The 26,932-nt window shown below is 37.1% G+C and overlaps 1 protein-coding gene across 4 annotated transcripts in view; it reads left to right on the top strand.

Moving 5' to 3' along the window:
- PPP2R2A (protein phosphatase 2 regulatory subunit Balpha) overlaps positions 1-26,932 on the top strand; it is an 85,477-nt gene that overhangs the window by 17,593 nt on the left and 40,952 nt on the right. The window contains exons 1-2 of one of the 4 annotated variants that reach the window (XM_077868779.1): positions 7,442-7,516; positions 18,978-19,116. The exons of 1 other annotated variant lie outside the window; for it this stretch is intronic. In XM_077868779.1, coding sequence (XP_077724905.1) covers positions 19,101-19,116 — 16 coding nt within the window. In that variant the 5' untranslated portion in view covers positions 7,442-7,516; positions 18,978-19,100. Of the gene's footprint in view, positions 1-7,441; positions 7,517-18,977; positions 19,117-26,932 lie in introns of those variants that run through there. 2 more of the 4 variants (XM_077868778.1, XM_077868777.1) reach the window with 2 other exon arrangements.

Genomic DNA, 26,932 nt, shown 5'->3' with positions numbered 1-26,932 from the left:
TCCTGTATAGAGTCTGCTTCTCCCTCTGCCTGTGTCTCTGTCCCTCTCTCTCTATGAATAAATAAAATCTTTTTTTTTAAATAAATAAAATCTTAAGAAAAAAAAGTTTGAGAACTATTAGTTTTCTTATCTGCAAATGGGCATAATTAATAGTACTTACATTGTTATTCAAATAATTGAAGTACTTGAGTACTCAGTTTTGGCATATACTTAGTGCTCAGAAAATTTAGTTGGTGCAGTTACTTAGTTATTTAATGCATGATCAACAGATTAACAATTAACAGAGTGAATGCCTATTCGAGTCCACAAATCAAGATCAACTAGTTTTTGAGATTTGGGGCAGGTGATAGGCACTTTGAATAAATATATGTTGCATTCATGAATGCAGCTTTAGCTTTGTTGAGTTAGGAATTTGGGGAATCCAAAGACAGAAGTAGGAAGATTTGGTTCATCAGAATTTGGGTTAGGCTGGGGTGTGGCACTTTGATTTACTAGTTTAATTTACAATAAAAGTTCAAGCCTAGGTGGCTCAGTGGTTGAACATTTGCCTTTGACTCAGGGATCAAGTCCCACATCTGGCTCTCTGCACAGAGTCTGCTTCTCCCTTTGCCTAGGTCTCTGCGCGCCTCTCTCTCTCTGTCTCTTGTGAATAGATAAATAAAATCTTAGGGAAAAAAAAAGTTCAAGCTTGTTCTTTAATTCTTTTGTTTCATTTTCCTATTCTCAGGTCTCTCCATTGTTTTGTTCTTTCCTGTGATTGGATACTCTGCATCAGCGTGGGGCTTTCAAAATACACTAGAACCATAACATCCTTCATACTACTAGTTCCATTTTCCCTAGCTGATAGGAGTGGAGTTTGGGGGCACCTGAAAGTGTGATCTCAGAAAAATCCCATTAGAAGTATAGACTCTTAACTGCAGAGGCTCTTTAAGAAGTCCTGTACTTCTTCCCCTCTAAGGCAGTGAGTGTTCTGTTTCTGTGATGATCTGAATCCTTTACCAGACCTTGAGTAGGCTGATGAATATATGTAGAGCCCCTAAAAATATTTTACAGGAATCTGAAGAGAAAGCACATTTTATTGTACCAGTGAACACCCTTCTATCTCTTTGATTCCTTACTCAGAAGTGCGCTGTGTTTTGTCAAAGGAATTCTATCAGCTGGATATCAGTACTTCCCAAGCTTTAAGTGCTTATGGAGTTCCCTGAAATCTTGTAAAATGCAGATTATGATTCTGCTTGTAGATCTGAGGTGGAGCCTGTGCTTTTACTTTTCTTTTTTTTTAAGATTTTATTTATTCATGAGAGAGAGACGGGGGGGGGGGGGGCAGAGACACAGGCAGAGGGAGAAGCAGGCTCCATGCAGGGAGCCCGATGTGGGACTCGATCCCGGGTCTCCAGGATCACACCCTGGGCTGAAGGTGGCACTAAACCGCTGAGCCACCTGGGCTGCCCTGATTTTACTTTTCTAACTCTGGTGATGGCCATGTTGTTGCTACTACTGCTCTGTTGCTCTACTACATTCTACGCTTTGAGGGAAAAGGCAGTTAATAGCCTTTTTTAAGGGAAGGGAGAACAGGTAGGTAGTATCTTAATTCTTTTACTCAGCTGTAAAGAATAGACAGACTGAATAGATTCACTGTTGCTGTTCTCACATCATTTAACATTTGTTCAATAAATGAATAAACACCTCCTGGGGAACTTTATACTGTTTAAAGAGCAGCTAGCATCATGGTGTACTACTAGTTAGCCACCCCTAATTGTCAGATTAGATTTGTGCTTGTATTTCAAATTTAGCTCAGACTGATATCATAGTATACTTAAAGGTTTATTTTTGCTAGTGATTTGCCTTTTAAAATAGATTGCCCTCCTAGTGCTGTGAAAAAGATGAATTTAGGAAGTAAAATCTTCACTCCTTAAGGTTGTTTTATAATCTTTAACAGATTTTTAATAAGTATACATGATTAACTTTTTAATTTTTGTGACTTTTCTATGTGCTTCTTTAGTCTTGGAGATACCTTGTCAGTCTCTAGTCAGGATTTCTTTCCCTCCCCAATCACCTAATCTTAGTTTTAGTTTAAGTTGATTTTCATTTTATTTCTATAGCTCATGCATGTACATAGTTCAACAAGTAAGTAATTTCAAAAAAAAAAAAAAAACAAGTAAGTAATTTCAAAATGCTTATGAAGAAAAGTAAAGTGACAGTTTTCTGTCTCCCTCACCTGTAAATCACCTTGAGTTCCCTACCCAAGACTTTCAGCTGATTTCCTCTAGTATTTATTTTCCTATTTCTAAACAGTGTTCCTACAGCTGTTCATCAATTTTAGATGTCCTCAGATGTAAATGGTAGCCAAGAATTGGATTATGTTCTACCCCTCTTACTGCTCTTATACCATTATTGTTTGAACTGGTGTTTAAGGTTGTGATAGGCTAAATAATACCCTCCATTACCCCTCAGATCGACATCCTCATCTTCAGAACAAGTGAATTTACTTTATATGGCCAAGGGAATAGAGATGCAATTAAAATAAGGATTTTGACATAGGGAAATTATTTTGGATTGTCGTGGGCCCTAAATGTAATCATAAGGATCCTTACAAGGAAAAGAGGGGTAGGTAAGATCTAAGGAGGAAGTAGTACATGTGATACTAGAAGCAAGAGGTTGGAGTGTTGCAGGGAAAGGGTCACTAGCCGAGGAGTAGAGGTAGCCTCCTGAAGCTAAGAAAGTAAAGAAACCAGATTCTTCCTTGGAACCTTCAGGAGTTAGCTGATACGTTGAATCCAGTGAAACTGATTTTGGGGACTTCCGGTTTCCAGAACTTTGAATAAATTTGTATACTGGTAAGCCACCAAATTTGTGGTAATTGGTTACAGTTGCCATAGGAAACTAATATTAGAATGGATGCTATTATGTCCATATACTTGTTCACTGCTGCCAGGTATTGAATAGGATTATATCCTTTCTTCTATGACATTATTTTCTCTATAGGATTAATAATGACCTTGTTTTTCAGTTGTCTTTTTTTTTTTAAGATTTTATTATTTATTTATTCATGAGAGACACACACAGAGAGAAAGAGAGGCAGAGACACAGGGAGAAGGAGAAGCAGGCTCCATGCAGGGAGCCTAATGTGGGACTTGATCCCAGGACTCCAGGATCACGCCCTGGGCCCAAGGCAGGCACTAAACTGCTGAGCCACCCAGGGATCCCTCATTGCTGTTTTCTTTGTGCACCTTTCAATATAATTTTCTACATTGTCAAAAGAATCAGGTAACACACTTGCACACACACCCTTACTGGAGTTCTCTGTTAGGGTATTTCAATCTAAAGTGATTTGCTTTGTTTTCTGTGGATCTATCACTAAATCATCCTTCGGTTTTTCTGACAGGTGACTCAATCTCCTGTCGGTATATTGAAGTCTGTCAAATGTTCTATCAGTTTTACTTTTGCCTTGAGCTCTATCCTTCAGTTTGGTCTGGCTTTTTTTTTTTTTTTTTTTAAGATTTTATTTATTTATTCATGAGAGACACACAGAGAGAGGTAGAGCCACAGGCAGAGGGAGAAGCAGGCTCCATGCAGGGAGCCCAACATGGGACCCAATGCCGGGTCTCCAGGATCAGGCCCTGGGCTGAAGGCGGCGCTAAACCACTGAGCCACTCGGGCTGCCTGGTCTGGCTTTTTTTTAAGTTCATTGGGTAGCTGTTGTCCTTGGGTTTTCCTGTATTATTATTTTTACTTCACCATCATAGGGATTCCTTTTGCTTCTTCTGTGTTGGATCTCTTTATTCCTGGATCCCATATCTTATCTGTTTTTGGTTTTCTCCCTCATTTTAGTGGTGCACAGCATCAGTGTTTCATGAGAAAGATTTCATGGGTGATACAGTTCTTGAGGTCTTGCCACCCTGGAAAAGAGGTCTTTGGCTGGTTATTGGAAATCATTTTTCCTCAAAATTTGGAAGGCATTTCTTTTGTCTGCTGGTGTCCATTGTTGAATCTGAGAAGTCTAATGTCACTCTGTTTACTCTTCTTTCTATTTGGAATGTGCCTTCTACAGGTTAGTCATGATTGGGCCCTTTCAACTTGTGGATTCATTTCTTCCAGTTTCTTCTCTGTTTATGTTCTTTCTGGAACTCCTATTATATGGATTTTGGGCTTTTTGCACAGATCTTCCAGTTTTTGTTTTTTTTTTTCTTCTCCTCTACATGTTTTATGTTCTAGGAGAATTCTTCAGTTTTGTTGCCAACTCCTTTACTGATTTTTACATTTCCAGTTATGTTTTTAAGAACTCTTCTGTTCCTTTTTCAGCAGCTTTTCTTTTTGAGCAGATTAATTTTTTAAAAAAATTTTCTCGTCTTGGCATTCCATTTCTTTTAAGCTTCCTTTTTATTTGTGTCAGCAGACTATAGTATGTGGCAATCCTTGGTTGTCAGTAGCATTTAAGAATGAAACACTAACTGGTCTTGATCTCAGGGTGGTGAGTTCAAGCCCTCCATGGGCTCCACATGGAGCCTACTTAGAAAAAAATGAGGAGCTAAGAAGTAGATTGGAAATGCTGTGTTTACTGAGAGAGCTAATCAGCTGGCAGCTTCCCAGTAAGGTGATGAGCCAGGGACTCTCGCTGTCTCAGTGTGAGAAGGAACTTCCAGCCTGCTGTCTGAGGGGGAAGTATGTATGGGGGGGGGGTGGGGGTTATACTCAAGCCTGACTTCTGGCATTATGGGAGCCAGGAAGATAACTGAGTAGCTCATTGTTTAGTAAGTGTGCTCTCACTTAATCTTTCAGTTTGATACTTCATCATTATCCTCAGCTCCAACTCTTGTCTTCTCTGGTACAGATACTTCAGAAAGTAAAGCAGTTCTTTCTTGAGAGTGGGTTTCCCTGCATCTTATACAGATGTTTTAACCAGGAGCAGTGTTTTGAGCACCATCCCTCACTGTTGTCCTTTCCTGGCCCTTTGCAAGGTCTGCTGGGTGAATTGGCTTGCTTCTCCTTTGCAACCCCTTCCATGGCCTTTTGACTCCTTATTGCATTGCTGTTTTATTCTGTAAGTTATCTATTTTCCATCACATTCATTGTTGTCTTCCTTTTGTTTTTTTTCCTGCACGCTCCTTTGCTCTTATTGTCTTAAACTGTTTTTACTCATTGTCATTTTAGTGGGATATAGAGTGGAGAAAGAATGGAGTTTTGACTTTAACAAGCATATCAATAAAATGTTTAATGTTTCCTGCATGTCCCAGAACATTTGATAATCGCTTTATCTACCATGAAACAGGAGAATTCACAGAATTCATATTTCTTTTTCTATATAAAAGTAAGGTTGTTTTCTTAGATCTAAATTCTAAGGTTCTGTACTATTGTTTTTTACTAAGTTTTGGAGAACTGGAATTCTTTCAAGTATAGTAACAGATGACAAAAGATACTAACTTGGATTTTCAAATCTAAATTTTAGACACCTTTAAGGAATCAGCCAAAAGCAGTGAGATTTTAAAAATTTTATTACCCTTTGTAAGTTTTGGAATATATTGATTAAATTCTATAAGGAGTGGGTCTTTATTTACTGTTAAAAAAAGCATTTGCAACTGTGTCTGGCATACATAGTAGGTGCTCGTGAAATATTTGTTGACTGTGTATGTGTGATTTGTTCATATATTTAAAATATCAGAGAAAGTGTTAGCTTTATTGGATTTAAATGAGCTTTAAGTTTTATTCTACTCCTAAAATCGCTTTTAATTAATTAAAATATTTATTCCTGAGTAAAGATATAAGTAGAATCTAAAATTATAGTCACTGATAGCAGGGAAGCTAAGATCATAATTTTTATTAGGAATATCATTTGTTCCTGAAGCCAAGACATAGAATTAAGGGAGTTATGGTTTTTTCCGTTTTTCATGAGAACTGCTTGCCCCCTGATATTAGTACTATAACATTTGTGCACTTAATACCATACTGCTTCTGCCTGCTTTAGTTCTTTTTCTCCTTTGCTTGCTAGTGGCTCCAAGGTACTGGGGCTTTCTTGGTGGTTTGTGAACAAACACTATCTAGTTCTTGCTGAAGGCCTTGAACTTGCCCTTTTTAAATTGAAATATACTTCACCCAGATTTTTGTGTGGCCCTGTGTAAATTAACTGATTCCCCTGCCAGCCCTAGATAACTCAGTGTTTCTGCTCTTTTCTTTTTCAAACAACCTTGCTATTTGGAATAATCCTGTTTATTGTTTGGTTGCATATTGTGGACTTCCTCTCACATTTTGTTGTACATGTGAATGAACTCTATTTCTTTTGTTTTACTACTTTATTCTTAGTGTGTTGAGTAGTTTCAGGCCTATAACAGTATCTGGTGCTTAGTGGGCATTTTGTAATTATCTGTTAAATGGGTAGGTAAATTGTACAAGGTGTTTTCACATGTCATCCCATTTAAAAATATTTGAAATTTCAATTTTTTAATTTTGCCAAATGTGCATATTTGTGTTGTTTTTTTAAAAAATAGAAAATAGGGTAGCCCGGGTGGCTCAGCGGTTTAGCGCCACCTTCAGCCCAGGGTGTGATTCTGGAGACCCAGGATTGAGTCCCACGTGAGGCTCCCTGCATGGAGCCTGCTTCTCCCTCTGCCTGTGTGTCTCTGCCTTTCTCTCACCTCTCTGTGTATTCTCATGAATAAATAAATAAAATATTTTTTTAAAAAATAGAAAATATAGTAAGCTAAAGAAGAAGTTACAGCACTGATGCCATTCTTCCCAGTTTTGTAAACCAGGAAAATGAGGCCCAGAGAAGTACCCAGAGTCATACAAGCTATTATGGGCCAAGCTGCTGTAAAAGACCCATATAATAGTTCCGAAAATTAGCTAATTTCTCCTCATGTAATTGTCCAGTGGTAGACAGTGGTCCAAGGTGGATAAGCTGCTTTTGCCAGAGACTTTTCAGCATCCCAGTTTTCTTCTGTCTTGGTGTTTAATATGCTCTTCTCCGCATGATCAGATGTGACTCATACCTGTGTTCAGCCTACAGCGGGGAGAAAGAGGGGATGGCAAGTAGCTTCTTTTTAAGGATGTGACATGGAGATTTTACCCTCCTATCCCATTGTTCAGAATTTGGTCACATGGCCTTAGGAGAGCCCAAGAAATGTAACCTCTAATACCCCTTAAAACTCTGTATGGTTTTGCTGGGGAGAAAAGAGGTTACAGGGTACCCTTTCTACTAAAAGGAGAAAAGGGAAACATGGCCACATGCAGGGATAGTTAGTCTCTTCTATAGCTAGTAATTCTTAGAACTTTTACTCAGGCCTTTTGACTCCTTATTGCATTGCTCTTTCCTTCCTACCTCATCTGTACCTAACATTAGGTATTTCTTCAGGAAATTAAAAAATAAAAATATTACTTCAGCTTTCCTTATTGGATAAAATGTTGTTAATCCAGAATGGGTTAAGTTCTAGAATAGTGACAGAATAATAAAGTCTTCAACTTTGGTTTGGTTGTGTCTTATTTGCTGAGGGGATGGAAACCACCTATATCTCCTTTTTAAGAGGCAAGTATCCTCCTTCCCCAATTAAGAGTGCCCTTATATAGCCTAGTTAGAGTACCGGGGAGATTTTGTCTCCAGTAATGGTATGAGAGAAACAGTGCCAGCTTAGATCTTGGTTTTCCTGCTGGCTAGGTGGGAAATGTCCAGTCTGACATTTTTTTTTTCATTGTACATGTATTCATGGTTTTAGGACTAAGCTAAATATGAAATGGGGTCAGACAGATAATATTAGATCTATACAGTGAAATATAAAGAGCTGTTTGCTGGGGGTAGAAGCAAGGGAGGTGGTTCCATGAAAGGCTTTGTAGAGGCTTTAAAAAGAAACTCAAGGAAGAGAGAGCTGTCCCCCCCCCCCCTTTTTTAAGATGTATTAATTTAGAGTGAAAGCACACGGGGTGGGGGGAGGAGGTAGGAGCAGAGGGAAAGGGGGAGAATCTCAGGCAGACTCTGCTGAGCATGAAGCCCATCGCAGCCTGAGATCATGCCCTGAGCCAAAATCAAGAGTCAAGCACTTACCAACTGAGCTGCCCAGGCACCCCTATATTCATTCTTTAATTAGAGTCACCAGTTATAAACATTTTGGTGCATTTGCTTTATCTCTCCTCTTATACTTGCACTTCTGTCCCCACATCTTTTGTTTTGCACTTTAAAAAAAAAATTTATTTATTCATGAGAGGCACAGAGAGAGGCAGATACATAGGCAGAGGGAGAAAGCAGGCTCCCTGCAGGGACCCAGGGTGGGACTTGATCCCAGAATCCCAGGATCATGACCTGGGCCAAAGGCAGACACCTAACCACTGAACCACCCAGGTGTCCCTGTCCCCAAATCTTTTGAAAATATGTTGGAAAAAGCATATTCCTTACCCCTAAATATATCATTAACCTCTTAAGAAGAGTATTCTTACACAAACACAATAACATTATCAGATCCAAGAAATTTAACATTAATTCAGAAATGTTCTCTGTTATAGTTCATATTTAAACTTCCCCAAGTGACTCAGAAAATATCCTTAATTTTTTTTTTCAATCCAGGATCCAGTCAAAGCTTCTATTAATTTTGAGGAGTCAAACTTACTATCTAAAATACCATACATTCTGAATTTCAACAACTTTCCTCATAATAAAATCCAGGTTAAACATTTTTAGCAAAATATATAATGCGTACTTCCTGGTGCCTCACATCATGTAAATTTGTATCATTATTGATGTTCTTAGTTCCATCACTTGTAAACCAGATCTCTCACGAAAGAAACTCTTTTCTTTGTAATTAATAAGCATTGCTGAGGCGCAGTGAGTTATTTTCCATTGGTGGATGCAGAATGGTGTTTTCCTTATCCCGCAATTCTTCCTCTCCTTTTTAGTATCCTTCTGGATTCATAGGTTCTTTAGTTATTCTATGTGTTAATCTGTTAACGACACTGTTCCTTTTGAGGCTCAAATTGTCCTAAATTTGAGGTATGGGAGGAGACCCCATCAAGTCCCTCCTGTGCCCCAGTCAATCTTTGATCACTCCCTATTTTTCTGATAGATGTTTCAAATTGTAATTTTTCTGAGACTTGAAATCAATGATTTTCTAAGAGGTCGTGGGTTCTTTAAGTTATGGATTCATACAGGATGAACTATAGTATTTTGTTTCTTAAAAGATAAATTGCACAAAAAAATAGAGGGGGGACCTATGGATTAAAAAAGACTTAAAAAATACGTCAATTGTAGTTTGAAAACCTCACTGGATTGTAATTCAGACAGCTAACACTCTCTTTTTTTACACAAAAATTAAAAATTTGAATGTATATGGTATATTGGATATTTGATATTAAGGAAGTACTGTGCTTTGTTTTGTTTTCCCAGATATAATGGCATTTGGTTATATTAAATATGGTGGGTCTTTTAGAAATACCTTTGAAACATTTTTGGGTGAAATAATTAGGAATCTGGGATATGCACAAAATAATATGGGGTGATTTTATGGATGAAATAAGAGTGGCCATGAGTTTTCTCTTCTACCTACTTAAGTATGTGATTAAAATAATTTGTGATGAAATTTGTAAAATATTAGTTTGTACTGATCTGCCAACTTTGATTCACTACTACAGAGTTCTTTTTTACCTTCCCCACTTTTATATTTGTATCTTTTTTTCTTAACCTAAGTACTTCAGTTCCCAAATCTGTAAGCTATCTTTTGTCAGAATAGGAAGATGGAAAGAACCTGGATCTTTGAAATAAGCCAATGAAGTAACTAACCTGCATTTAATTGCCCTATCTTAAAAAAAAAAATAATAATAATAATAATTGCCCTATCTTGGGATTTCTTATGGGAGATAACAAATAATTTTTTATTGTGATAAAATATACATAAGATTTACTATTTTAACCATTTTTCACGTATAGTTTATTGGCATTAAGTACATGCACATTGTGCAAACCATCACTGCCATCCATCTCTAGAACTTTTTATCTTACCTACTGAAACTTCACACCCATTAAACAATAACTTACTGTTCTCCCCTTTCCCAGCTCCAGGCAACTCCCTTCTACTTTCTGTCTTTATGAATTTGATTGCTCCAGGTACCTCATAGAAATGCACTTATATAGTGTTTATACTCTAGTGACTGGCTTATTTCACATAGCATAATGTCTTTTGTCTTAGTTTGTTCAGGCTGCCATAACAAACTACCATAAATTGGGTAGCCTAAACAATTTATTTCACACAATTGTGGGAAGTCCAAAAATCAAGGCTCAGGCAGATTCTGTACCTGATCAGGGCTGGCTTCTTGGTCACAGATGGCTGTCTTCTCTGTGTCCTCACATGGCAGAAGGGGTGAGAGAGCTCTTTGGGATCTCTTATGTAATGGCACTAAACCCATTCATGACAGCTCTACCCTTATGCCCTAATCACCTCCCAGAGGTCCCACATCCTCATACACCGAGGGTTAGGATTTCAGCATGAATTCTGGGCTTATTTCATCAGAGATCCTGGTTCTTTTCACCTTCCTATTCTGTCAAAAGATAGCTACAGATTTTGAGAACTGAGGTTTTCATTGTAATAGAAAAAAGATACAAATATAGAATGGGGGAGGTAAAAAAAAAAATCAGCTCATAACAGTACTTAGAGCTTATCCATGTTACAGAGTGTGTCCTTTCCTTCCCCCATTGTAATACTACTTTGTTTATCCATTGATCTGTTGATGCACTTTTGGATTGTTTTTACCTTTTGGCTATCCTGAATGATGCTGCTATTAAACATTGGTATTCCAATATCTGTTTTAAGTCTCTACTCTGAGGGCCTTTGGGTATATATCCAGAAGTGCAGTTGTTAAATTGTAAGGCAATTCTCTAACTTTTTGAAAAAGACCACCATACTGTGTTCCATAGTGGCTGCTCCATTTTATTCACCAGCAATGTCTATGGGTTTTAATTTTCCTATATCCTCACCAGCACTATTTATTTTGTTTTCATTTTTGATCATAGACATGCTATGCTAATAGATGTGAAGTGGTGGTTCAGTGTGGTTTTGATTTATATTTCCTTGATGACTGGTTATGTTTCACATCTTATGTGCTTTTTTGGCTGTGTATCTTCCTTAAGAGAAATGTTTTTCCAAGTCTCTTGCCTATTTTTAAATTAGTTTGATTTTTTGTTGTTGAGTTGTGGGAGTTCTTTATATGTTCTGGATATAATTCCTTTATCAGAGGTGATTTGCACATACTTTCTCTCATGTTGCCTTTTCACTTTTGTGTCCTTTGATGCACAAAAAGATTTTAATTTTGATGGTATTCAATTTATCAGTTTTTTTCTTTGGCCTGTTTTTTTTTGTTTTTTTTGTTTTTGTTTTGTTTTGTTTTGTTTTAAACATCCTAGTCAGGAAACTATTGCCAAATCCAATGGCATGAACCCTTTTCCTGATTTTCTTATAAAAGTTTTATGTCTTATGTTTAGGTCTTTGATCCATTTTAAGTTAATTTTTGTAGATGGTTTAAGGTAAGGGTCCAGCATCATTGTTTTGCAGGTGGATATCCAGTTTCCCCAGCACCATGTATAGAAACAATGTTACCAGAAAGCATTTGATGACCATATGTGCAGTCCATCACATGAGACCATAGATGGAGTAGTGTTTATCTCTGGTTGCTATTTCCTTGGTCTGTGTGTCTGCATTTATGTCAGTACCACACTATTATGATTGTATCTTTGTGTAGTATTCTTTGAAACAGGGAAGTGTGAAACCTCCAACTTTTTTTCTTTTTTTAAGATTGTTTGGCTATTCAGATCCCTTCAGGTTTTAGATTCTATATGGAAGGATAGATTTTCCTATTTCTGCAAAAAATGCCATCAGGGATAAGGGATTATATTGAATCTCTGGATCACTTTGGGTAGTGTTGACTTGTTAACAGTTTTAAATCTTAGAGTTTATGAACAAGTGATGTCTTTCCATTTACTTTTAAAATTTCTTTTAGCAACACTATCCAGTGTATGTCTTTCACCTTGTTGAATAAATGTATCTTTAAATATTTTATTTTTTTTGATGCTAGTGTAAAATGAATGTGTTTATATGATTTTCTTTTTAGATTGTTCATTGCTAGTGTTTAGAAGCACAGCTGATTTTTGTGTGTTTTATTTTGTGTCCTGCAACTTGGCTGAGATAACAAATAATGTTATTTCTTAAGTAAAGTGCTAAAATATTTGAAAATCTCTTTTCTTTGACTAAGAACATATCAACTAGAAATCTGATGAGAGCTTAGATGCATGGTTTATCCTTCAGGGACTCTGCCTTAGATGTCTGTGCAGGTTGGCTGCTTGTGTAGGTTGCGTCCCATGCAGCAGTATGTTATTTGTGCTTAATGTTATTTGTATTAAGTCCCTTAATTCCGTTTCCTGCATATTTATCAGCAGAGGACAAGAAATCTGAATTCTGATTATCCTGGAGAGTATACACTTTGTACCAGATATCATCAGATGAGAAAATTTGTTGACATCTGTGTAGTTTTGTTGATTCTCCTCCTACCCTGTTTTTTAGTATTCTAAGAAAACAGGGCAAATAAATTATCTTCAGGGGAATGAGGATGTGGTAGAGGAGTAATGTAGTATAGGAAAAAATTTTTCATTGTTAAACCAAAAACATATTTTGGTTTGTGAGTTACAATGCTGTTGATATTCTAACTTGAGATTTGCCTTTGATTAAGTGCTAGTTTTGTTTTTTTTAAGATTTTATTTATCTATCTATTTATTTGTTTGTTTGTTTGTTTGTTTATTTGATGGAACAAGCATACACACATGGGAGCTGCAAGCAGAGGAAGAGGGAGAAACAGGCTCCCTGCTGAGCAGAGAGCCTTTGTGGGGCTGGATCCCAGGACTCTGGAATCATGACTTGGCACCCATGTTAGATTCTTTTCACAGTACTAAAGTACCTACTCCTGGGCACATAGTTGTAGGGGCTTCTGAGATTATAAGTATATTGTTAAAGTGTCTATGCAAAGGTTGGTTACATTGTATTTTTTTGGAAATCATCAAAATTTAGTTACTTAAATTACCATAGTAATATCCTGGGGATTAATGATGTTGATTAAAACATTTTTGTTTTATCCAACAATAAAATTGAATTCATGGGTAGGAAAGCTAAAGGCATTTCCTGTCATATTTATCAAGAGTCTTCTATGTGTAAAATGCTTTACTTAAACAAATCGCTGTGTTGACTTTCCATGGGAGATGATGATCTAAGCCCATATGTTAAAACAAACAGACAAACACACACTGTGAAATGACCAACAAGATAATGGGAGAGTTCAGTCTCCGTGGAAACCCTGGAAGGTTGCCGTAAAACAAAGAATTTTGGCAGGCAAAGGTAGAAATGAGAAATGTAGTGAGGAAAGCTCCCTCTGGTTAACTTGGTTATTCATTTATGTGGTTGAGAAGCCCTCGGAGGGTGTGGGTAAAGACCTATTTTGAGCTAGGATTTAAGGGTTGTCCATGGGGTAGATGGCTGGTATGATACTTTGAAGCGAGGATTGGAAACAAAATGACTCTTACTAAGGGGAATATGATCAGTGAAGAATGGCTAGCACCCCATGGTTTCAGGAGAGAGACTAACCATGAAGCACAAAGTTGAAACTTCTTGCTCTAAAAGCTGCCTTTGGTCTGCATGCTGCCCCTTGACTACATATTACTGAATCTCTATGGTCTTAGTCTTATGGACTAAAGAAATGTGGCAGGCATCTCTAAGATAGCCCCCAATGATCCTTGCCTCCTGTCTTGTATCTGATTTCTTTCCCCTTGAGTGTGGCTGAACCTACTGACTTGCTTCTCCAAGTGAAGGGTTAATTTAGCCACAAAACTTTTGAGATTAGGTTACAAAAAGGCTTTGGCTTTCATGTTGGGCTGTTCTCTCTCATTTGCTCTGAGAGAAACAGTCTTCCATTTTGTAAGCTGCTCTGTGGAGCTCATGAGGCAAGAACCTGGTGTTTTGGCCAACAGCCAGTGAAGACCTGATGACTGCCAGCAGTCATGTGTATGAGCTTGGACTGCAAGCAGATCCTTCCACCATTAAGTTTTGAGATGACAGAGGCCCTGCCTGACACATAGACTGCAACCTTTTGAAACACCCTGAGCAGGATGCCCCCAGCTAAGCCATACTCAGATTCCTGATTTCACAAAAACTGAGAGAATACATGTTTATTGTTTTAAGACGCTAAATTTGGGGTAAATCGTTAGGCAGCAATTGAGAACTAAGACAGGAAGTAACAATGTGAACACATACACTGCCACCCCCAAGTTCTGAACTTGGTTCTGAAAGTTTTCCCATTGAACCTAACACAATTCCCAAAAGTTACATAAACACAGATCTTTCTCTTTAAAATTGAATGTACCAAAAAAGTAGACACATACATAGTCAGTAGTCTAAAAGAAGATGACCAATGTGAGCAAGTGATATCTTGTGATACAGACTTATTGCAAGAAATGAGAAAATGTTGCAATTTAAAGAACTAATTAATATTCTCAAGGAGACTCATGAACATTTGAAGAAAGAATCAGTCAGAGCAGAAAAGAGTTCTTAAGTGAAATTTGTGATTTTTAACTGTTGACTTTTTGGAGAGTTAGCAGAGGGCTTTGGAAATATTCCCATGATTTAGAGGAAAAAACGAGTTGGAAACTATAGGCACAAGTATAAGAAACAAAGAATAGATCCAGTGTATCATAAAGGTTCAGAGTGAGAGATCAGGAACAAACATAAAAGATAAAGTCAGAGAAACAGTAAAAATTATTCTAACCTAGAGAGAAACAAATCAAAAGGGTTCAAGGAATATATAGCTAACATTTATTGAACACTTACTTTGTGCTAAGTATTTTTCACCTTGAAACTCATTTGAAATTCTCTACAACTCCCATATGTGGTAGGGTCTATTAATGTTATTCTTCTACAGATTACTAAAGTGTATACCAAGCAAAATAAATGAGGAATAGCCTAGTGGATTTTAAAATTTTAGGATATAGAAATCAGTAGTACAAGTGCCCAGATAAGGTTACCTTGCAAAGGAAGGTGTATCAGAATAGGCATTTCATTTGTCTTCTATATGTTAGGACTGTGTTATTAAACGATAGCATGTATGGCTATTAAATTTAAGCTAGTTAAAATAGAATAAATTCATTTCCTCAGTTTCAGTGCTCAATAAATAACTGTGACGTGTGGCTACCATGTTGGACAGTGCAGAATAGAACATTTCTATTATAATAGAAAGTTTTGTTGGATAGCACTGTACTAAAAGGTAGTGGAGTGACATTTAGAAAACCCGGAGGAAAAAGCTATTAAAACCCAAGAATCTTAAATTGGTGAAACTATCCTTCACATAGGCAAAATAACAAAATGGCCATTTTTAGGCTTGTGATGACTGAAAGTATGTCACTCAAGTACTTTTCTTAAAAAAAAATCCTACTCAGTATATCCAGGGAACTGAGAAATCAACTCAGAAGCCTGATGAATCAGCTTCAGAGCCCTGTTTGTTTAACCCTTAGTTCTCAGAATAACCAAGATATATAAAAGGGGAAATCGTCATCGATGGAAGGTCTAAAGAGAATGTCCTTCATCATCCAGATTGCAAACTGTCAGAGTAGTGATTTCAACCTACAGTTCAACTTCAGGGCTGCTTCTCCTTCTGATAGTTGTTAAATAAAGCCACAGAAAACAGCTTTTATTTTAAGGACACTTAATCCATTGAAACCACTTCTGTTGAAATCACACAGAATATCTTCGTGCCGCCAAATCCACGCTTACGTTTCAGCTCTCACTTTGCTTGATCTCTGTGCACTTTTTGGGCACAGTTCATCATTGTATCCTTTTAGAAACACTTTACTTGGCTTCCAGAAAAGCTCTTCCTACCCTACCTGTTGTTCCCCGTGCAATCTCCTTTACCGTTTCCTCCTTCACAAGGCTAAATATGGGAGAGCCTCAAGGCTCAGTCCTCACTCAGGCCAGACCTCTTGTTTTCTGTAATCCTTCACTAAGAAATCACATTTAGCATTTAGATGCCTTCTATTAGCTGATGATACCTTAATTTACATTTCCTCTTCCTTGCCTAAAGTGCCATCAAATTCACCCAGCTGCCTATATGACATTTCTACTTGGTTGAAATCAATACCCAAAGATGTGAAAATGAAATTCTTGGCTCCTTTCTCTCCCTCTCTCTCTCTCTTTTTTTTAAAGATTCAGATTTATGTATTTATTTTAGAGAACATTGGGACAGGCAGAGGCAGGGGGAGGGGGAGAGAAAAACCCTAGCAGACTCCTTGCTGAGGTGGGGCTTGATCTCAAGACCCTGAGATCTTGACTTGACCTGGAAGCAAGGTTCAACAGACTGCACCACCGAGAGGCCCCTTGGTTCCTTTTTTACCCTAAACCTGCTGCTTTCTGGCATGTCTTTCCCCAGTAAATGGCACTGCCTTTCCTCATTGGGCTTGGTTCTAAAACCTTGTAATTTTCTTTTGACACCTCTTTCCACCAGCTTAATACTGGCGGTGAAATCCTCAGAACGTATTCTGAGTTTATCCATTTCTTTGGCTGCCCGAGTTCAGTCCATCATGGTCTTTGCTTATGCTCCTGTAGTAATTTAGGAACCAGTCTCCATTTTTCCCCCCGATTTTGCACTGTTCACATGACAGGTAATCACTTTAACACAAAGTACAAACTCTGTGTAGTAGCTTCTTAAATCCACAGTCCTTTTGCCATGACTTACAAGACTGTATATGGTTGGGCCTCTGGTAAATGAGCCATATCCTTTACCACCTTATTCTGTACTGGTTTTAATTAAATTTAGTATACTCATTTCTACTTAGGCTGCTTACTTGGAATATTTTCTTTTACAAGTTTGGATGACTGCTTCTCAGTTCGTTTTGGTCTGTTTAAGTCAACCTCTTTGAGAGGCTTTTCTCCGACCACTCTACCTGAAATACATGGCCCACCCCCATTACTTGTATTCTCTTGTTGGTCTTTCTATTTTTACAGTATTTAACACTATCTGCTACATTTTATATTTGTTTATAATGTGCCCCCAGCACTAGAATGTATGTTCCATGAATGCAGGGAGTTTTTTGTCTCTTATTTACTCCTGTATCCCTAGCAGCTAGAAATGCTAGCATTTCTCAGAATGTCTAGCATGTAATAGATGTTCTCTAAAATATTGTTGGGGATCCCTGGGTGGCTCAGCGGTTTGGCGCCTGCCTTTGGCCCAGGGTGTGATCCTGGAGACTCGGGATCGAGTCCCACGTCGGGCTCCTGGCATGGAGCCTGCTTCTCCCTCCTCCTGTGTTTCTGCCTCTCTCTCTCTGTCTATGTCTATCATAAATAAGTAAATAAATAAATAAATCTTTGAAAAAAAAGTATTGTTGAAGGAATGGCTTTCCTAAAAATAAGCAAAACCGTATAAGTGCATGAGATTTAAATATATCATTTTCCAAAATTAGAGGAATAAACGTTTAGTTCAAGTAAGTGGAGAAAAACCTTTAATGTTTAACTCTCTTTTAATGAGGTTCATGAAAGAAATTGCATCTTTGAAAACAGTACTGTGAAAATTTCAAATCATTAAAAACACTTATTGAAAATAAGAGCAATTATTTAAAAAGTATGGTGGAGACAATGAATTGGAATGTAAGTGCAATTGAAAAGAAGTTCAGGAGTAGCACCTTGAGCAAACTAACATGCCAGAGCTGAGAAAAAAAGAATTAAAAAGAAGGGAAAAGATGGGCAAAAAGAATTTTCTAACTAAGTTTCTTTCTTTGTAATAGTATGTGATGTGTTTCTTTTGGTCAGGCCAAATGGTCTTTTGACCACTCATGCTTTGTCATTCATGACATAATCTTTTGTATTATTTAGCCAATGGAGATTAACTTTTTTCTTTAAACCAAAGTTGTATCTGCCATTTAGATAATGTTAAATAATACTTATATAAGACAAATATCAATCTACTAATGATACTAAGTATATTCAACCATCATGAGAAGCTGGATGTTATTATTCTTGCTTTCATCTTTAGCTCTTCACCCCTTATCAATGGCCAGGCCTTGCCTTATATACTTCATAAATGTAGATTTTAAAATCTCTGTACTTCTGTCCCCTCTTTTCTCACCCTGGGGTTTAGTTAATGGAATATATAATATTAATAAAACCAACTTTATAGGTTTGTTTTGAGGGTTAAATCCGTAACATACTGTAAGTTCATTTTAAATGTTTGCTACTTGAGGATAATATTGTTACTGTATGATACTGGCTCGTATCACTATCATTGCTTACCAGTATTTGTCTCCAGACTCCTCTCTGCTCCCAGTTCCTTGTACTCTTCACTTCAGCCTCAGTAATCTAAAGGCACATCTAATTGGATTACTTGGATTTAAAACTTACTGGTATTTAAAATCTCCCGGTGGGCTCCCTTTTATCATTGGGGTAACATACCTTAATGATCTCCTACTTCTTTGTGTAAATAGGCTGCTACTGGGGTTTGTAGGTGAGTGAGAGGAATCCTCTTAAAATAGAGTTGGGTTATGGCTCTGCCAGGACAGATGGAAAATGAAGATGAAGGGCTTTCTGGTTCTTAAAGCGTGGCCCTAATAATCCTAGTTTGTAAAGATTTTAGGACGATCTTAATAACCATATGCCCATTCAGGGTATAAAAATATCTTAAGGCATGCATAGATGCACAAGCTTTGTGCAGTACTACTTTGTTTGTATAATCTCCATGGAAACACTTTGCATTATATTTTGATAAGGCAACTTAATGAGGTGCTTTGCTTTGTGGGATGAATTATGAGCCATTTAAGAGTTAGTGAACATCTAACAAAGATGATAATTTTAGGTTTAGAATGGTCTATTTTGAGCTCTTCATTCTAACATTATATATAACATTAATACACCAAGGCTTGTTTGTTAAGATCACACCTATAGAGTAAATGTATTAGCAACTGTTTATCTTTCTGTTCTTTGTTGCAGGAGGGTATGGTTCCATTCCATTTTATCCAAACATGATATCAGATTATCCAGGAACAAGTTAAAAAGAAGGGAGACTGGTTCCAGAACACATCTCTGGAAATTACCCTATGGACCCTGACTCTCATGGCAACATTACAATGTAGGTTCTGTATGAGCGTCAATAGCCAGTGGTCTTTGTTGAGCCTAACACATAACATGTTCCTGTTCACTGAGTCAGAGGTTGAAAAAAGGTTATTATATAAAGGCTGTTCACAGTTACTTTATTGTTGGAAATCATGGTGTAATCAAAGTGATATCTTGATCCAGAGACCTAGGAGTATAGAATCTTATGACCAGTCCTGCTTCACCCTGAGGCTTCTTGAGTGTATAGATGGTCGCCGACTTAATGATGCTTTGATTTATGATTTTTCAACTTTATGATGGTATGAAAGCTGTATGCATTTAGTAGATGTTGTACTTTGAATTTTGATCTTTTCCCGGGCTAGTGACTAGTGATATGTGGTATGATTCTTCCAGTTGGAACATGATCACAAGGGTAAATAGCCAGTACGCTTAACAATGATTCTGTACCCATGCAATGATTCGTTTTTCACTTTCAGTACAGTTATTCAGTAACTTACATGAGCTATTCAACACTTAATTATCAAACAAGCTTTGTAGTAGATAATTTTGCCAACTATAGGCTAGTGTAAGTGTTCTGAGCACATGTAAGGCAGGGCTAAGCTATTATGTTTGGATGGTTAGATGCATTTAAATGCATTTCAACTTAAGATATTTTCAATTTACAATAGGTTTATTGGGCTGTAACCCCATCTTAGGTCAAGAGTGTCTATATATGCAAAGAAGCAGCAAAGCGGGAAGCTGTAATGCCTTATTAACTAGTTTGGGCTTTAGCCTCACACTTCCTGGAGCTTTGCTGGACCATTTGGAGACCTTTACCTGAAGATTGGCCTCAATAGTTTAAAAACAGACAGACAGAGTAAATGCTGGTTTCTGCTTTGTGCCACAAAGCCAAAACCTTGGCCAGCCTTTTACCAATGTGCCTAGCATGTGCCATATTCAAGGCTTATTTCTTTACATTTATTACTTGGTGTTAGCCCTCAAAGCAACTTTGTGAGATAGGTATTTAAAGATGAGGGAACTGAGTCTTTAAGAGCCTTGGTTATTTAACCTCAGGGTCATATAGGCAGGTGAAGTGAAGAAATGTCCAGTCTTCTCATTTCCTGCTCAAGTTTCTACAAATGTGGCCCTAAGAATATATTTTGAGTATGCTAAGATAAGGATTCCTCAGTTCCTGGGGATGCCTGCTGAGCTGGACAGGAGAGTGCTTAGCTGACTAGAGTTCCTGACTGAACAAACATGAACAGCCTTAATCTTACTTTTATACTAGTGTGCCGTACAAATACTGTATTCTGTGTATGCGACGTGAAGAAAATAGAGCCACACTGGCCTGCTCCACTGAAAGTCACAAGAGCCAGCAAGAGGAAGCATTTGCCCCTACTTCTTACAGCTATCCTCCTTTCAGCCTCTCAGGCTACAGTAATATGCCCTACTCAATGCCAAGTGGGAAAGAGAATGTTCAGAGAGTCTGGAAGGGAGACAGGAAGAAATAGTTGGAGCCCACTCCCCAAGGAACAGGTGAGTGGGGTCAAACATTATTCACTTAACAGGAATAAGAGATTCCTAAAGGGATGGCATAGACTTAACTTCTATTTTGCCCATAATAAAATGTTCTTAATCTTGACTATGTCATATTTGTGGGAGGAGTAGACCGACCTTTGAGAAAAGGTAACAAAAACTTTGAGCTCCCTCTAGAGGTCAACAGTGATAAAAAAAAAAGCATCATAATGGGAAATAAACTGAACCTAAAGCTAGCCTACCCCTTTCAGCCACAAACTAGCATTTTATAGATGCATTACCCAGAAAAACACTTTTTTACTTTGAGGAGTAGTTACCTTTGAGGATAAATTTGGGTTAATCATATTCTAATTAGCTGTGTGTGGGTCAGTCCTAAAATTCAGTGTTTGCTGTATTAGGGTACATTGAACTAATAAAAGAGAAAAGATCATGAAAATAGACTGTGTCCAAACAAAATAGCTTGATGCTTAATAGGAGCTCTGAGTATTGAAGCAAATAGGAACAAGATGGGAATGAATTCTGTGCTATCAGAATGTTCTGACAGCAGCAGGCCCTTGAGTTTAACAGAGATAAAGATGATCAGTATACCCTTGTGTTCTCACCCCCACCTACCTCCCCAACTTCTCAAAGAGTACCAGAAGATTAATCTGAAGTCCAAGTTACAGGCATGTGTTAAAATTTCTAAGAATGCTAACATACAGTTTAAGTTTTAGAACCTCAGCTGGTCAAATGAAAAATTTATTTCAGGACAGAAATCTTAGTCCTAGCCAGATACTCCATGGATGAAAATTAGTTATGGTGTTGATCTTTACTGTATTTTCTCCTTTTGTTCTCAGTATGGTTTATTGTTCTCTTCAGAACCCACGGTGAGAGTTCAGTTCTTAAAACTTAGTAACTATAGAATGAAAAAGTTAGAAGTCATGTTTAATTTGTGGCAATATTAAGAATATATGAAAGTTACAGATTTCCTTAAAGTTCCTGAAATGCTCAAAAATACCAGAAGAATTGGAGCATCCTACAAAGGGACACAGGAGCTAACCTGAAAGTGCTCTCAGTGACCAAATCTGGAATAATTTGAACAATACAATAAATGACATAGTAGATTATAACCCAAAGCATGAAATAAATAAATATGACTTCATATTGAAAATAACCAAGTAAATAAGTAGGGGAGAAGACAAATTTCCCCTACAGAAGATTCCAGGTAATTTACGTAGCTACTCCTCTTCAAAGGAGTATCCCTTAAATGTGGGCTGCACTTAATGACTTCCTACCAGAGTACCTTCTTGGGGGACAGGGGGACTTTATAGTGGAGAAACCTGGCAAGCAGCACCCTGGCCAGATAATGTAGGTTATCATTAATAAGTCATATTGATAAGATGGACCTTTGTCTGATGTGATAAGAATGACACTTCACCTCTGTGATCTTCCTGCCAGTAAGTGATAATTGCAGTGTGGCCATGAGAAAAACGATCTCAAATGTAGGGACATACTGTAAAGCACCTGGCCAGTATTCTTCAGAACCACAAAGGTCATCCAAAACAAGAGAAGTCTGAGAAACTGTCACAGACTGGAGGAGACTAAAGGAAAGAGAACTAAATGTAATATGGGACCCTTCAATTGAAAAGGGACACTAGGGAAAAATGAGTGAAATCTGAATAAAGTATAGTTTTTAGTTAATATTCCTGTGTGAGTTCTTTGGTTGTGGCAGATAAACCATAGCAATGTAAGATGCTAACAAATAAGGAATACCTAGATGAAAGTATACAGGAACTCTATACTGTCTTTGCAGATCTTATGTAAATCTAAAGGTATGCTAAAATTAATTTATGGAAAACAGATTAGTTAACTTTTGTGCTATGTAGCTTTTGTTTAGTGATATTTGAAAAATGGGGAACTTCTCTGTTATCGTGTATATGCATTATGACTTGCAGATAAGTAGTGTGTGACTTTCATGTATAAAAGTGAGGGCAGCCAAGGTGGCTCAGCGGTTTAGTGCCACCTTCAGCCCAGGCCGTGAACCTGGAGACCCGGAATCGAGTCCCATGTTGGGCTCCCTGCATGGAGCCTGCTTCTCCCTCTGCCTGTGTCTCTGCCTCTCTCTCTCTCTCATAAATAAATAAAATCTTTTAAAAAGTAATAAATAAATAAAAGTGAGAAAGACCCCATCTTATAAAAGGCAGGTGAGGTGATCAATGACATGAGAATCTCCAGTACCGTGGTTTACTGCTATAGCGGTGGTGAGAGTTGAGCAGAGCAGAATCATACTTCATTACCTGTTTTGTCCTGATTTCATCATTGATTGACTTATAACTTACAGAAAGTAACTTGTGTTAAGTCACTATGGTTGGTGAATTCCAGGTTACAAAGAAATCTAAGATCCATTTTTGTCAGACTGTGATCTCTAATAGAGATCCATGGTTATGGTGGAGTTAATGGAGTATTTGCAGTTGTGTTATCCTTTCAGGTCTTGAATTCTCCATACTGAAAGTTGCCTGACAAAAGCACATTATTTTTCTCCAACCATTATTCTGTTTCCTTCCTCTTCTAGATGTGTTAAGTAATCGAATACATGTGGTATATGCTCTGAAAGATAAACCCTCTGAAGAGAGAAATCTTCTTTTTTGATGTTTTTTTGCAAATGAAATTTCTTTGTAAATTTTGAAGTTCATAATTGACTTACTCGTGGTCAAATTATTTCTTAATAGCAGAGCTGAGACTGCATCTCCAGATGTCTTCTTGCCTAATGGTTAATGAAAGGCTAACGGAAGAGTGGAAAGGGAGGAGGATTTCGAGAATGTGCAAAATGTGAAAGGATACTGGCAGAATAAGAACATCTGATGTTTCCCACATAGTCTCTAACACTTTAGATAACTGGAAGACATTAGTGAGCATCTTTATACATTTTTAAAAATATTTTTGATTATTTCAGTAGGATGGCTTCTGGAACTGACATGAAGTTCCAAGAGAATGAATGCTTTATGGCTGTTGATATAAATTATGAGATAGTTTAAAAAAAAACATATCTACTTCTATCTTACAATGTAGATATAACAACTTATTTTTTTCCTCTAGTTTAAGAGGTAGAAAATGGTGTCTTGTCTAAACACTAATTTAATTTTGAGTGGATACTTTCTTGATATTTTACCCGTATTGCTCTTCTGTCAATTGTCTTTCTATGTTGTATGAGCTGTTTTTGGAAATAAAAATACTTTTTCCTAATCTGGTTGTCTTTAGTTATTGTGTAAAAAAATCACAGTTTTCTTTTATTATGTCTAGGTTATCCTTGTGTATTTCTACCCCTCCAAAGATCTAATAATGAATTTTTTTTTCCTGATGGGCCACATACAGAGGGCTAAAGAAATGAGAGGAAAGGTGATAATTCAAGCAAGGCAGATAGCACATGAAAGCTAAAGAAGGAAGCATAAGGGTGGGCATAAGTATAAATGTGGAAGTTGTATATAAAACATCAGTCTTCCTAGAGAATTTGGCTGATGTTATGGTACTAGAAAGTAAGATGGTATATATTAGGGAAAGTGTTGATATAGTTTTCTTAAGATATAATTTGCAAACATGAAATTCATCCTTTTTAGCATACAGTTTCTCAAGGTTTGATTTAAAAAAAAAAAAACCATACAGATGGATGCCTGGGTGACACAGTCAGTTAAGCATCCAACTCTTGGTTTGGGCTCAGGTGGTGGGTGATCTGAGGGTTGTTGAGATCGAGCCCCTCATCGGTCTCTGGTCTCAGCGAGTCTGCTTAAGACTGTCCCTCTCCTTCTGGCTTCCACCTTGTGCATATTTCATTATGTGCTCTCTCTATATATAAAATAAAAGTAAATCTTAAAAGAAAACATACAGAAAGAGGTATAGTCACTAACAACATGGAAAGCAATTCATCATTCCAAGATGTTTTGTGTCTCTTTGTAGTCAACCTCCACCCCACTCCTAAGCAAACACTGATCTGTCCTCTATCTCTGTAGTTGGGCCTTTTCCAGCAGATAAATGAATTTATATAGTATGTGGCCCTTGAATCTGGTTTCTTTAGCTTATCATAATGCATTCTGAGATTTGAGATTGCTTGCATTAGTAGTTCCTTTTTTATTGCTGAGTGGTATTTCATTGTATGGCTATATTGCATTTTGTTTATTCCCCAATTGAGGATCATTTGGGGTTGTGTCTAGTTTTTAGTAATTACAGATAAAGCTGCTATGAACATTTGCATCCAGATTTTTATGTGACCATAGGTTTTGTCTCTCTTGGGTAAGTATCTACTATTGTGATTGTTAGGTCACATGGTGTTTTAACTTTATAAGAAACTTCCAGACTTTTTTTCCCCAAAGTGAATGTGCCTTTTGCAGTCCCATCAGCTAAATGTGAGAGTTCCTGTTGCTCAATGTTAGCAATAGGCGTTTTCTTTTCTTTTTTCTTTTTTTTTTTAATTCAGATGGTGTGTAGTAGTATCTTATTCTTTACCTTGTAGAGATTCATCTTTTGTCAAAAGAGTTTTCAAGTTACTGTTAGGGTAATGGCTATAGATGTGTTAACCTGGTCTTCTTGCCTGAACTTTGGAAACGAATTCCATAATGCTCTGATTGCTTTGTCGTACAATTAAGATCAAATATTCTTTATAAAAATATATATATATAAAATATTCTTTATATATATATATTTTTTTAACTCAGTGATATAATGTAGACAAGATTTTTTTTTTTTAAGATTTTATTTGAGATAGAGTCAGAGATAGAGCACAAGGGAGGAGGAGAGGGAGAAGCAGGCCCCCCGCTGAGCAGGGAGCCCCAATGTGGGGCTCCATCCCAGGACCCTAGGATCATGACCTGAGCTGAAGGCAGATGCTTAACCAACTGAGCTACCTAGATGCCCTGACAACATTCTTTCTTAATACAAACAGATTTTTATTTTTTTTATACTCAAAATGTAAGGTATACATGGACAAACTTTGGAGGGATATGTACTAAAATAATCATAGTGGTTCTCTCAGAAGTGAGGTTAAGAGTAATGATTGTTTTCTAAAAAGCAATTTGTGTGATTAAAACAAAGTAATCCAAAGATTCTGTAAAAAACATTTTACAGAAATCATAGTGTATTTTAAATACATCAGATAGATATTTTATAATTTGCACAAGTTTGCAAAAAGACTGTTCAGTTATCACCTGTGGTTATCTCTTACTGGTGCTATTCCAGGTTTATGCTTTCAGTTTTTTTTTAAGTTGGTTAAAGTGATCGCTGTTGTTTTGTTTTTTTACAAAAACAATTCTGCTTTCAATATTTATATATTTATGTTCTTACAAATCTTTTTAAGTGTTTTTATTGCAATACTGGTTTTTATCCTTTGCCTTTTATCCTTTATTATTTGATCCTTTGCCTTAGAGTTGTAAGATTACCAAGTGGTTAGTTAGAACCAGTAATTCTTACTTAATCTTTAGGTAGTTTTATTGTAGTTGGAGACTTTTTAAAATTTGTGCTTAGAATTCTTTAAGGGACTGTCTGTGGTTCAGTGGATGAGTTTTTTAAAAACTGCATAGCTCTTTAGAAGATACATTATTTTTCCTGTTGGTATAAAGTTCTCTTCAAGTGTATATCAATTATATGATTAAAGTATGTATTCTTGGGATCCCTGGGTGGCTTAGCGGTTTGGCGCCTGCCTTTGGCCCAGGGCACGATCCTGGAGACCCGGGATCGAATCCCACGTCGGGCTCCCGGTGCATGGAGCCTGCTTCTCCCTCTGCCTGTGTCTCTGCCTCTCTCTCTCTCTCTCTCTGTGACTATCATAAAAAAAAAAAAAAAAGTATACTTTTTCCTACCCCGCCCCCTTCTTCCCTGCCCCATTTAAAAAATCTGTCAGGCATAGAGAGGCATATGTCAGTCTTATAGTTAAAATTTGTGTCAACTCCTCTACTTCTGATAACCCTGAAACATATATAGTGAAAATCTGTGGGCATAAAGATTTACAATTATTAACATCTCTATCACACTTTTTAATCAGGCATACACATTATAAACTCTTTTGTCCTTTTGAATTCCTTTTTACTTAATTAACCAATGATTGGAGGCATTATTGGCATTTAGTAGGCATGAGCCAAGTGTGTTAGCTATTTGGCAGTTTGCAGGACAATCTTGAACAAGAAAAGACCATCCTGTTCTGCATGATTTAGAAAATTCTGCCAAATGTTCATGGTGCCGAAAAAAACTTATATTCTGAGCCTAAAATATAACTCTGTTTTATTTATCAAGTATTTTTTTTTCATGGGTTTAATGTGTATACTGAGGTCTGCTTGTAAATCAAGGGAAGATTT

This window comes from Canis aureus, chromosome 24 (assembly GCF_053574225.1).
Source record: "Canis aureus isolate CA01 chromosome 24, VMU_Caureus_v.1.0, whole genome shotgun sequence".
NCBI classification, from domain to species: domain Eukaryota; kingdom Metazoa; phylum Chordata; class Mammalia; order Carnivora; family Canidae; genus Canis; species Canis aureus.
This window is presented reverse-complemented; position numbering and strand designations above follow the sequence as displayed.